Source organism: Pristiophorus japonicus, chromosome 21 (genome assembly GCF_044704955.1).
Source record: "Pristiophorus japonicus isolate sPriJap1 chromosome 21, sPriJap1.hap1, whole genome shotgun sequence".
NCBI classification, from domain to species: domain Eukaryota; kingdom Metazoa; phylum Chordata; class Chondrichthyes; family Pristiophoridae; genus Pristiophorus; species Pristiophorus japonicus.
The window spans coordinates 8,197,583-8,211,156 of NC_091997.1; the positions used below are offsets into that span (position 1 = coordinate 8,197,583).

General features: G+C 41.2%; 1 protein-coding gene across 3 annotated transcripts in view; it reads right to left on the minus strand.

Moving 5' to 3' along the window:
• The window catches only part of becn1 (beclin 1, autophagy related), a 30,653-nt gene that overhangs the window by 3,033 nt on the left and 14,046 nt on the right, over positions 1-13,574 (minus strand). The window contains exons 3-11 of one of the 3 annotated variants that reach the window (XM_070864338.1): positions 13,340-13,407; positions 13,169-13,227; positions 11,672-11,762; positions 9,795-9,931; positions 9,311-9,505; positions 7,389-7,535; positions 5,245-5,394; positions 2,880-2,940; positions 1,499-1,641 (exon numbers count right to left, since the gene is read on the minus strand). In XM_070864338.1, coding sequence (XP_070720439.1) covers positions 1,499-1,641; positions 2,880-2,940; positions 5,245-5,394; positions 7,389-7,535; positions 9,311-9,505; positions 9,795-9,931; positions 11,672-11,762; positions 13,169-13,227; positions 13,340-13,407 — 1,051 coding nt within the window. The remainder of the gene's footprint in view (positions 1-1,498; positions 1,642-2,879; positions 2,941-5,244; positions 5,395-7,388; positions 7,536-9,310; positions 9,506-9,794; positions 9,932-11,671; positions 11,763-13,168; positions 13,228-13,339; positions 13,408-13,574) is intronic. The other 2 variants (XM_070864339.1, XM_070864340.1) reach the window with 2 other exon arrangements.

The following is a 13,574-nucleotide window of genomic DNA, read 5'->3' on the forward strand; positions in this document are numbered from 1 at the left end:
AATCCATGCAGGAAGCAAAGGAATTTAATTGGGATACCATAAGATATAACCAAAGAATTAGGCTTTAAGGGGACCTCTGAAGGCAGGGAGAGGGGTAGCAATGCAGTCATTTTGGAAAAATTCCAATGGACAAGGGTGTAATTGCTGAAACATTAGCCCCTCCAAAAAATACATATGAATCAACACCAAACCATATTATGTGGGAGCTTTACACAACGTGGACAGCAGTTATATATCTACTGTAGAAATATCAGGTTTACTTGTCCATATCACTGAAATACAACTCAATAGAGGCATCACAGGAAGGATTACACAAACAAGAGTTACGGAAGCCAATGATGAGGGTTCCCTGCAGCGTATTTGCTTGGGAATCACTGTTGTCAATGCTTTTGGTGTTCACACACACTGGGAGGCACAGTCTAGGATCAGTCGCTTCCAAACCTCTTAGGCGGACCCTCGTATCGAGGATGACTTGCTTCCACACCAAAAAGGGATGAGTTCACAGGTGTTTCATTGAAGGACCTGATATTCCAGGTCCCGAACTACATGTTGAATGGTGGAAGATGCCGGTGCGTGGATTTGTTTTTTTTTTAAAAACGTGTGGTAGCTGTTGCACACCAGCCACCACACGGGCTTGACAGCGCTAGGTCTTGATCCAGTGGCAAGGATTAACCAAGACGACTGGAGACCAGCTCTGCTGCACAGACCTAGCACGCACACATATCGCACTGTGGGTTGGCTGAGCCCTGAACTCATGTCCTGAGGCATGATCTTCCAAACAGAGACAATGACTGACTGGATGTGCAGTAACTGCTGGACATATGGCAAAAGACCTCCTGTTGAAGACCAGCCAAATCAGCATGCCATGTGTTCAAACCAGTCAGCAAAAGGGAGGTAACGTATTTTGCTTTTTATTATAACCTCATTGTATCTCTGTTGTAATTAAAGTAGATCTATAGGATACTTGACGACTGCTGTTAAATGCATGTGTGTGTTTTTAATAAACTCTGCCAATTGTTCCAAGCCACTTAGGACCAAGATGAGGAGAAACTTCTTCACTCAGAGAATTGTTAACCTGTGGAATTCTCTACCGTAGAAAGTTGTTGAGGCCAGTTCGTTAGATATTTTTAAGAGGGAGTTAGATATGGCCCTTACGGCTAAAGGGATCAAGAGTATGGAGAGAAAGCAGGAAAGGGGTACTGAAGTGAATGACCAGCCATGATCTTATTGAATGGTGGTGCAGGCTCGAAGGGCCGAATGGCCTACTCCTGCACCTATTTTCTATGTAAAGGACCCTGTGTTTCTGCCCAAAATGAAGATGCATAACTCATCAATTAAATACCAATTTCTAAAAAATATATATTTTTTTAATAAGTAAACTCGGGGATAATTTATGAATACACATTTGCCATCGAGTAACCTCCTTTGAATTGAAATTGCCCATTGTTTATATATTAAATAAGATTAGGTTTACCTAGTTAACCAATCTACTTAGTACCTGTATGGCAAGCAGAAGCCAGTGTCACCTCTTTCTACCTCTTCTTTAAATTGTTGAACACAATCCAGAAAAGCCACCATGGCATGATCAAATTTGTTATCCCAGAAGAATCGCAATCCGCCAGAACAGTACAAGGGCAGCTCCTACAACAGCAAGTTAAACAGCAGGTGCAAAATTTTAAAATGCAACTTAAAAAAAAAATAAAACACACTCCACTTTGCTTGATATCTTGCTTATTTGAAGGTCAACTCCCTCAATTCTCCAATTCCTGGAACCAACTGCAACTGAGAATAATGCGGTCTTGAACAGACTGCTGGGGAGTGCAGGAGGAGCCCAAGGATTGATTACTCTTGCTCCCTGTGAGTTCCTTCCCACAATGACACTGCTAAAACTGGGAAGTCAGTGGGGAAAGAAAAACAAACTTGCATTCCACCATTCCATGGTACCATACATGGGCCCTCGTGGAACTGTGGTTCTCGTATTGGACTGTTCAGCCACCAAAGAACTCACTTCAAGAGTGGAAGCAAGTCTTCCTCGATTCCGAGGGACTGCCTATGATGATGATAATGACATGGGCCTATTGTGCTACATTACCATGACACCACTGCTATTCTGTTTTTAATTAACTATCCATTTAACCAACACAATAGAAAACTAATACCCAACAAAATAACAAACTTCTAAGAAAACAAATGTTCATTTAAAAAAACAAAAGTAATGCAGTTATGCCGTTCTTTCATATTTGTAGAACGACCCAGTGAGATATTCTTATCCTAAAGATGAACCCTGTTTGCTTATATATGCCTATAAAAGGCATGTCAGTAGTGGGAATGGAACATTTTTTATTTTAGATCTAGTGTCAGTATAAGGCACGCCTAGATCATGTGCAGCATAGATAGCAGGCTAAAACTATTTTCCCCCCCAATTAGATACCTTAATCACAACCTCTGAAGATAAATACACCAACTCACCCTTGTGGCTTCTCTGAACAAGGCAGCAATTAATAACAAATGATGGGAGCTGTGGACTTTGGTCCAATAGAAATGGGTGAAGATTATTCCCAGTTCACTTAATTTGTAGTCAAGGCTTTTATCTCCGCAGTCTGAACTGGATCTTAACCCAACTCTGGAGAAAGGACAGTATTCTAACCAGTTATTTTACCCAGTCTTTAATCCTGTTCTTTCCCCCCCCCCCCCCCTCCTTTTTCAACCGTTCCCTCTGCTAACTTTTTCTGAAAGCGGTTTCACAAACTACATTTTTCCATTTAAAATTTCAACTTCTAAATTCAAATTTATTGGCAGAAAATAGTACTGAATATTCTCACAAAGCAATTTTTCTCAACAAAAAAAAAGAAAGGTTATTTTACTACTGCAGTACAGACCTTGGCTCTGTCTGCAAGTGATTCCAAGTATGAGTGATTTCCATGAGGGACAAGACGGTACCTATAACATGGAAAAACATTTTGCATAAAGTTGTGTGTGTTTACTCAACAAAATTAAAGTATTTTACATTTTCAGGCATTCTTCACACACCATTGGGGTGAATGGGAACTGATTGATGGGGAAAGTCATAGCAGAACGATCTCTCTTTTGACATCAAGGAATGCCACTCACTTGACCCTCCCATTACCATGTGGCAAATAAGGCTGGGCGCATCTTCAAGTGTCAGATAAATTGTCCCCACTGAATAAATAATTACTACCTAATGTGTTACACCACCATCCTCCAATGCCACTCCTCCGTTGTCCAGCTGAGTGGGACTGTCCTTACCTGGTTCCACTCTTACCTATCCAGATATGCAATGGCTTCTCTTCCTGCCCCCATATTGTTACCTCTGGAGTCCCCAAGGATCTATCAATGGCATTCTCCTATTTCTTATCTACATGCAACATCACCCGAAAACGTGACGCCAGATTCCACACATACACTGACTATATCCAGTTCTACCTCCACCGCCTCTCTCAACCCCTCCACTGCCTCTGTTGCCAGGCAGTTTGTCCGGCATCCAGACCTGGATGAGCCGAAATTTCCTCATTGGGAAGAACAAAGCCATTATCCATTGTCTAGACCCCAAGCTCAAATTCCTTCCCTAAACCTCTATGCCTTACCTCCTTTAAGATACATCTTAAAGCCTAACTCTTTGTTCAACTGTCCCAATGCCTCCTTTAACTCTGTCAAATTTTGTCTGATTACGTTCCTGTGAGGTGCCTTGGGATGTTTTACTACGTTAAAGGTGCTATGCAAATGAAAATTGTTGTTGTATTCCTGTCTTTTGTCTCATTTGATATTGTATGTTTTATTTCTTCGTGTGTCAAAACTAAGTCATGCTTTCAAGAAGCAGCTCGAAACACTGCAAGAACTGCTCCAGAGTATTCACAACAGCAGATGACTGAGAGAAATTCTCTCTACTGCCATTTTTCAAGAGGCAAAACTAATTATTCCATCAACCACTTAGATTTTTCAGTGCACCAGGTGGGACAACCTGCAGCACTTCTCGGTGATATTGGAGTAAATAAATAGGAAAAATAATCTGCTTCAGGGTTCCACTACCACCCTGCTTTAATTTAAGGAGCATCAGGCCTCAACTTTGTAGGCACTGCCTTGCTCAGTGTCACCAGCCACTTCAGCATGACCTTGACTAGCATGAAGAGTAACTGGTGGAGAATTACTGGCCGAGGCTTTCCATTCCCTGACCCCACTGTTTTCAGTAGATTTGGATTGGTCAAAGGGAAGATGCAATTTGTGAATACTATCATTTGCATTACCGCCCACTGCTCAGTTTAGTGGCAGATCTGCTCGGAAGAAACTATGTTCACACGTGTAGGTAGGTATTCAGTAAAGATGTGCAAATCAGGGAAAAATGGCTTCTGCCGAGATTCCTGCCATTTACACTCGATGCAGGGGCTGCCAGTTAGGCCCCAGTGTTCAGAGCTCATTTGAGGGAACACTGGAAGAGGGCCTGTATAAGTGCTCTCCAAGCACAGCCCTGCACAGGGTCTATCAAGTAAAAGAACTTTTGCAGCAAAAATATATTGACTTATTGGGCTGCATGCTGCCACCTCTCTCCAGCTGCCACAAGTTTCTAACCACCTACAATAACTCCCCAGAGATCAGGGAGTTCAGCTCCCATAGTTCAGAGCCAGAGGGCATCTCAAGGTCAGGGGGGAAGCTCTGCCAGAAGGGTGACCCAATCAAGCACGAGGGAGCCGACCTAAACATAGTGAAATGGTAGAATCGGCAATGCATTCCAGGTAAACACCAACTATTATTAATTACCAGTCTTGGCATTAGTAAATCCTCAGTTCCCTTAATTACAGCAAACTATGCTTAAGCAAAAATAATTGTACAATTGGGGGAGGGATATTAAGATCTTAATTTTTTTTTTTAAAGTGTGCTGAGGGCAAGATTCAGTTTTCCCTGCTCCCCAATGTTCTTACCTCATTTGAAATTTTTTTTTTTTATTATTAGGAATTGGAACAATTTTCTTCAGTAAACAATTGTTCACATAATAACTAGGAGCAGGAATAGGCCATTTGGTCCCTCGAGCCTGCTCCACCATTCAATAAGATCATGGCTGATCTGATCTAGGCCTCAACTCCACTTCCCTGCCCGCTCCCTATAATCCTCGATTCCCTTTATCTGGTGTTTAAGGTTCTAATCTAAAAGGTTTCACTTCAAAATTCATCATTTACACATTTTACAATACACACAAACAAAATGCTGTTAGTATACAATTACACTGCATACCGTTGAAATCGGAGTTCCATCTTGTTGGCTAGGGAGTGCAGTAGTAGCACAGTCTGCCCCCAAGCTGCATTAATCTCATTCCACTCCACAGGAACACTAGGTAGACGCCCTAGTCTGAAGTTATTGATGGTGCCAAACTGTCCGCTATGCCTGAAATCCATATTGCCCAGTAATGAAAAACTAAACCACAATAAGGTAACACAGAAATACAAAGTCCAGATAGGATTAGCCTAGCTTTGAATCTAATCTAAAGCCCATACAACTTAAATTAGTGAAGGCTGAGAAAATATTTGATAACATTCTGATTTTTAAAAATGAATGAAAAGATATAATATTTGTGCATGCACATAAAATATGAATGCTTATATTGTCTCTTGTCCAACATCACATGGAACTTGCTCACAATAGAATTAGCCCCCAAAGACTTTAAAATACTAGTTAGTCTCATGTGGTGTTACACACGGGGAGTCAAAATCAAGCGGGTTTAGAGGGTGAGGAATGATTGGATAGTTTGTATTGATACCGGCTGGAAGAAATTAATAAGAATCCCGTTGCAACCTCTCGAGTGAAACTTCATAGGAATTATACATTGCGCAACAAAAAACAGGAATCAGTCATATTTCAAATTATGACATTAATACTTTACCTCTTTCATTTTAATTAGTGAGGCCAGGACACTAGGATATGTAACATGGAAAGTCATGCTGCTGTTTTGCTTTGTCCTTTTGACTTGAAAGCTTGTAGATCAAGTACACAATGTTGACTGCAGTCGTCACGGGTTAGCGCACAGAATTTCCCTCCCAGCATTGATGCCTCAGTAACCGTCAGGTTGTCTGCGAGAAAGCAGACCAAACTTGCTGATATTTTAATCAGAGAAGAGGAAACCATGAATTTCTGGAGGGCAGGTGACCTGTTGTCTACAGCAATGGCTCTCAAACCGGGATCCGTAGAGACTTTCCAGGAGGTCCGCGGAAAAAACTCCAATGGGTGATGGACAGCGAGCTGGTGCGGAGTGGCCGGGTGCTGGTGAACAGGGTGGAGAATGGTTACCATGGCGGCAGCGGTTGTGCGCTACAGGAAACGGGAGAAAGGAGCGAGGGAAAAAGACTGCGGGCGGGCCAGCAGCAGCCTCAATGTCACTGACAGCAACAGGAGCCAGAAAAGCGCAGGGCCAGCCATTCAGAAAGGAATCGTGTCCAGATCCCAGAAGTGTAATGATTATATTCTGACTGTTACAAACTTTGGGTCGGCCTCAAATTTCTCAAGTTCAGATGTGGTAGAGGCAGAAACCTTCATCGCATTTAAAAAATACTTGGATATGCATTTGAAGTGATGTAACCTGCAAGAGCTGGAAAGTGGGATTAGTCTGGATAGCTCTTTTGGCCAGCACAGACAGGATGGGCCGAATGGCCTCCTTCTGTGCCGCAAGTTGCTATTCTAGTCACTAACCTTACAATAAACATATGTGCAATACTGAGGCAGTGCTGTACTGGCAGAGGGTTCTGGCTTTCAGATGAGAAGTTAAATCAATGTCCTGGCTAACATTTATCTCTTGACTGACACCACTAAAACAGATTATTTGGTCAATTATACTTCATTGGCTGTGAAGCCCTTTGGGGGTATCCTGAAATGTGAAAGGCAAGTTATTTTTTTACCATATAACTGCCTATACCTTTCAGCAGACTATCCCAAGTAACTGACCACAAACACAGGCTTTTCTCTCCTGGTTACTGCTGACCACAGGAAGTGGGTGGACTAACCATATGACCTCTTCCCCATTCAATGATTTGCCACTAGGCCCGTCAATACATCTCCATATTAAAAAACAGATTCCCCTCTTGCCCCAGTGTTCCACAATTCCTGGATGACCATCAAGTGAATGCAAACAAACATGTTTAAAGACAGAACCAAGTCAAAGATGAGGCTGAATCTGCAGTCCTGTCACAATAGCATAGACCACTTCTCCTCGAATGCCACTAGTGCATCAGCGTAGACTCACCCAATTTGTAAGTTTGTCATTTAATTGATTAGAATGCTGTCCCTGAACACAATAGTACATTTCCTGTACGAGGACCAATGACAACTGCAGCAATCAAATCGCATCATCAGTTTAATAAATACAGACAATGCTGACCAGTTCTTACCATATGTGGAATGTAGCATTGAAAACATTGGTTTTCTTCAGTTTGTCAAGCTGGATCTGAGCATATCGCATTTGGTTGTCAACACTCTTTAACTCATCATCAAGCTCCAGTTGCTGCCTTTTGAATTCAGAGTATTCCCTCTGGTACCTTTACATGAACAAAATATTGTGCTAACTGTACAAGCTTGGAATGGGTCACATTTACACAAGAACATAAGAAATAGGAGCAGGAGTAGGCCATATGACACTCGAGCCTGCTCCGCCATTCAACACGATCATGGACTCAGGTCCACCTCCCTGCCTGCTCTCCATAACCCCTTATCGTTTAAGAAACTGCCTATTTCTGTCTTAAATTTATTCTATGTCCCAGCTTCCACAGCTCTCTGAGGCAGCAAATTCCACAGATCCACAACCCTCAAGAAATTTCTCCTCAGTTTTAAATGGGCGGCCCCTTCTTCTAAGATCATGCCCTCTAGTTCTAGTCTCCCCCATCAGTGGAAACATCCTCTCTGCATCCACCCTGTCAAGCCCCCTCATAATCTTATACGTTTCAATAAGATCACCTTCTCATTCTTCTGAATTCCAATGAGTAGAGGCCCAACCTACTCAACCTTTCCTCAAATCAACGCCCTCATCTCCGGAATCAACCTTGTGAACCTTCTCTGAACTGCCTCCAAAGTATACCCTTTCGTAAATATGGAAACCAAAACTGCACGCAGTATTCTAGGGGTGGCCTTACCAATACCCTGTACAACTGTAGCAAGACTTCCCTGCTTTTATACTCCATCCCCTTTGCAATAAAGGACAAGATTCCATTGGCCTTCCTGATCACTTGTACCTTCATACTAACCTTTTGTGTTTCATGCACGTATCCCCAAGTCCCGCTGTACTGCAGCATTTTGCAATCTTTCTCCATTTAAATAATTTTTGATTTTTGATTTTTTTCTGCCAAAGTGCATGACCTCACACTTTCCAACATTATACTCCATCTGCCAAATTTTTGCTCACTCACTTAGCCTGTCTATGTCCTTTTGCAGATTTTGTGTGTCCTCTTCACACATTGCTTTTCCTTTCTTACAAGTTATTGGAATTTTATCATGAAAAGAAGAAGAAATTTTAGTGTAACAGATTTCTTGCATCTTACTATAAGTCTATCACAGGCTGCCAAAAACCCTTACATGTTTTCACAATTTACAATTGGTGAGTTTGTTCGGTGATGCTAAACCTAGATTTCAAGCTAGAACAAATAAAAGCTGCAGTAGTGAGAAAATGCTGAGATTTTTCAGTATTGTGCATGTAATGCAAAGGGATCGAAGTAACAGTCAATTTCTGTAAGCAGTCGATTTCTGTAAGAACATAAGAAATAGGAGCAGGAGTAGGCCATTTGGCTCCTCGAGCCTGCTCCACCATTCAATAAGATCATGGCTGATCTGATCCTGGCCTCAACTCCATTTCCCCTCCCGCTCCCCATAACGCTAGACTCCCTCATCATTCAAAAATCTGTCTATCTCCACCTTAAATATATTCAAAGACCCAGCCTCCACAGCTCTGGGATAGACAATTCCAAAGATTCACAACCTGTCTCTCTGACCAAATCCAACTTTGCCTACTATATATGCACATAAAAGAATAGAAAATTAGGTCACTCTTACATGTGCATCAGAATTTATTTCAGGGTTTCTTGACTGGGAACTGGGCTGGGTAGTGATTGTTTTAAGTGGGGCAGCCAATTACCTGATGCACAATATATACCTCCTCTTACGCCTTCTGTAGCACTAAGTTTAGGTACGAGAATATAAAAACCTTGTGATAAAAGGATTGTTTCACCTGTACTCTCTATTAGTGAGGAAGCAATGAATACTGTGCGTCATCAGTTGGAGAAGATACTTTGTTGTACTTTTGCATTAAAACTGGTCTACTCACTGGGATTCTTCTTGATTGAGTCTATCAGTCTCCGCCCTAACCTTCGCCAAATCATCGGCTACCTTCTTCCGTTTCACTTCCACATTTTCAAGTTCCTGGATTAGATGGTCCTCTTCAGAATTCAGTGCCTTTAGCTCTTCCAGCAGTTGCTCTTCATCTTCCTCATTCATTTGTTCAAGTATCTCTAAACAGTTTCTGCATCAAGAACATTTAAATACTTTCCAGTCAGGAGGCATTATATTTCACCAAAAAACCTGACCACCATCTTTAGAAATGTAGTTTTGAAAAAGTTATTCCAAATCATTAAACAAAAACATACTATAGCACAATTTTCTTGGGTATGTTTAACTGCATTACAACATTGTCTGGAACTTTATAGGCTTGGTTCTGCTGATGAAGGTCTTGTATTCTTCAATTAGATTTGACCTGGATAATAAACCATGCATAATTTGGGGCTATAATAGAACTAGCATTAATAACCTACTTGTAATTCTGGCATTCGTTCTCTGTGACATTCAGTTGCTGGTCTAACTGATCAAGCAACGTATCTGTACATTCCTCACACAGAGGATGGTCCACATCGGTCTGCCCAGACATGATGTCAAAGAGATCGCTAGTCACCTATTTAAAAACAAGTACCCACAGAATTCAACAACATGTATATACACACTTTATGTGTAGCACATATTTCTTGTGTCACAATTACTTCCTGTAATAACGTTGATTTCACGGAACAGAATTTGACTTATTTTGTCTCCAAGAGTCAGTAACCTTAGTAACACTTTGTGCCCCTAATATTGCTCCCACCTTGTCCAAGCACTGGACAGGCAGAAAGCAACTGGGTCGTCCTCCTGTCAAGGCCAAGATATTCAAAAATTTAATAGGTTAGGTCATTAAAGTGGCCTGGTCGCAAACCCCGGATGCATCCTCAGCAATGGTAATCAAAGGCAAAAACAGCTGTGGGATTTGTTCCAAGGAGTTGGGAGATTTCTGGCTGCTGTTAAAGAACAGCTGTGGGATGACCTCCAGACCCAAATTCCAATTGGTCCCTAGGAAAGAAGTAGGCAATCTACATTTGAGATCTTAAGATTTTTGCCTGGCCTTCAATCTGAGAAGTAACCAAACACATGGTCCACTGCCAGCTTATTTGGGTGGGAGATGGGTGGTTGGGTTGGGGTGCAGAAGGGAATGTAAATGGACACAAGGACAGGAAATTAAGGCAGACGGGCCAGGAAGCCTTCCCAATCGCATTGATGTGCCAACATTGGGCAGGTACCTATTGCAAGTATAGCCTCTACTCCACCCCTTAATGAAATCCCTAGAAATCCTGGGGCTATGCTGCTTCCACCCAGTTTTCCTCTCAGCATCTGAGAAATGAGCATTCCTCCAGTGGTACTGAGAGCATTATCGGAGCCAATGTGCATTATATGACCATACACCCATGATGGTGTATCCTTAGCCTCACCAGCAGCAAGGTCATAGGGCATCTAGTATGTAAAAAGTCCACCGTACATTGATCACACTTAAACAGAACTCTTTCAACAAAAAAAATTGAAAAGACAGACAGAACATCCATAATTTGTCGCGATAGCTTGGCCTCTTCCCAAGACCAGGAAGTGGGATTTACAACTTTAAAAAAATATATTGTGATGGGAGGTGGTATAGCAAGTAACACAAAATGGCTCCAATATTGCTCTCCGTAGCATTTGGAGAATGCTAATTTTCCAGAGACACACCCCATAGCCATTTATCCACTAGACTGACTCGGGATGTGCCGATTTAGATCACTTCCCGAGAGTTCCTGAGCAGTGGTCTTAAAGGGGAATGCGAGGTTACACAGCTCCATCGTGGTGACAAAACATCACAATCATGTTCAGAGCTCAGACTACCCATGAGCAAACCATGGGAAATCAGCCTGAAGAATAAATATATTCCCTATTGGACTATAGGCTACTGTTCAATTTTTAAAACTTTCTAGAATCTAAAATTCACAAAGATTTCTACCATTGGAAATGAATAAAGTACAATACTGAGGGTCTTGTCTGAATATTTTTATATTATAAATTGGTTAAAATAAAAATAAGCTGTTGAAAATATCCACGCTATAATCGAAAGTCGAGTATAACGCGCACTTCGTACAAATGCCACTTACTTCTCGTTACACTATTTCATCTCACCATCAGCAACACCATGGGAGATCTGTTAATGTACATTATACTGAGATGCACATGGTTTCACTTACAGTAGTCTGTCCTTGTAAAACATATTAAAAAGTACAATTTACAAATATTTACTGTATAAAAAAAGTGAATGAACAGCTATAAATATATATCTAACAGGCCAAATAAAGCACAAACCCACCTTGAGTCTTCGGCTTAGGTTTTCCATTGTACCTCCGTCTGAAGCTTCTCCAATTAGAGTAAAGCTATTAGCACTTTCTGTGGACAACATCCTACAAAAGATTACAGTCCCATAACAATTCTCCAAAGGATCACAAGGCTCAGGAAAACATATCTGCTATTTTAAATTACAGAAATAGATGCAGTTCCTCGAACTGAGGAAGATAAACATATAGCTAGCCACTGTTTTCATCTACAATATAGATAACCCGATAAAGAAATATTTTACTAAATTAACCAGATTATGAAGATGTTTGGAGAAAAATGTTAAAATATTCAGAAAAAAATTAAGCCTGTTTTATGGTTTGAAATTATAACTTTCCATTCATTTGGCAATATTGAATAATTTCATAACTTCATTGCAAACTATTACAAGAAAATCTATAGATACTTACATCGAAAGCGAGCTTTCTCTAGTACACAGTTAGTGGGAATAATTGGAAAGGAGGTAAACTTTTCTATCCTACCCCAATTTTCTCTTCTCAGCCCTCTCATGGTGGAATAAAGTTCCAGAATACATATGGTTTGCCGACATAACAGATACTGTACAGCAAAGTAATTTGTTGTATATGAACCACACTACGACACAAGAGATGATAAGGCACTATGTAAGTGCAAGTGAATTAGAACAATGTACGTAACTGGCTGGTCAACAGCAGTGGACATCACAGCGGAGCTATAGCCGGTCTTCAGCCCATATTTAAACAAATTCTCGCTTTCACCAGAGATCACTGGTTTACAATCACAAGTAGGCAACTCTTCCTCATCCCAAGGGTGTGGAGACCAAATAACATTCCTATTGGCACTGCCCCCAAGATCAGCATGGGTGTCAAACCTGGAACTCTCTGACTTATTACAGTTCAGCACCACACAATGTAATACAATAGGGTTATTCTGGAAGCAAGGATTTTCCACAACAAATGGCAATTAAAATACTAACGGTTGGAAAAAACACTATTTTATCATCACTGCAGAGTAGTGCTCAACACTAATTTGCTCAATTTATTTTTCTTCCGCAAGTGATCGTTCTTTGCCCAAGAAGGCAGAAAGCCAACTGGCTCTCGGCCTTTATGAATGTTGTTCATAAGCCAGGAACAAGCAAGTCTTGGTTGGGAGTACCTTCACCACACGGACTGCAGCGGTTCAAGGTGGCGGCTCACCACCACTTTCTCAAGGGCAATAAATGCTGGCCTTGCCAGCGATGCCCACATCCCTGGAGCGAATAAAAAAGAAACTTATGACCTGCCCTCTGATTTTTTTCTCCCTTCTTGAGACAAAGAGCAAAGCTTCGGGGGGGGGGGGGGGGGGGGGGAAGAGTGGTAATTCGATCATTTTATGGCACAGCACAAATTCAGACCATCAGCATTGCCAGCTTATTAATATGTAATTGTCCTTTATAAAGCCAAAAGTAGTTTGCCAAGTCATTACTTATTAAAAGAATGAAATTGCACACTCTTACCGAGCTGGAGGAATGTATTTTCTAGACACGCCATCGGGCTTGTTTTCTGTGCAAGTTTCCTGAAAAATAAAGCATTGTAAATGAACTGAAGAGTGCAAATGAAGATTGACTGCATGTTTTAAAAACCTGAGTTACGAAATGTATTTTATAGATGTCTATTTCAATTCTTACCTCTGGTAAGCTGCCATCTTCCACCCTGCCTTCTTCTGGTTTTACAGGAGTAACTGTAACTAAAGGAGCTGAAAAAAACCCACAAAACTTTCATCTTACTGGCTTTTAAACATTGAAATCAAAACCAATGTGCAATGATAAGCTTGGATGAACCTTATGGCATTATCGAATACTTGACTGATTGGAATACATTTTTGAGAAGAGAAAAAAAACTGATATACATCATATACTAAAA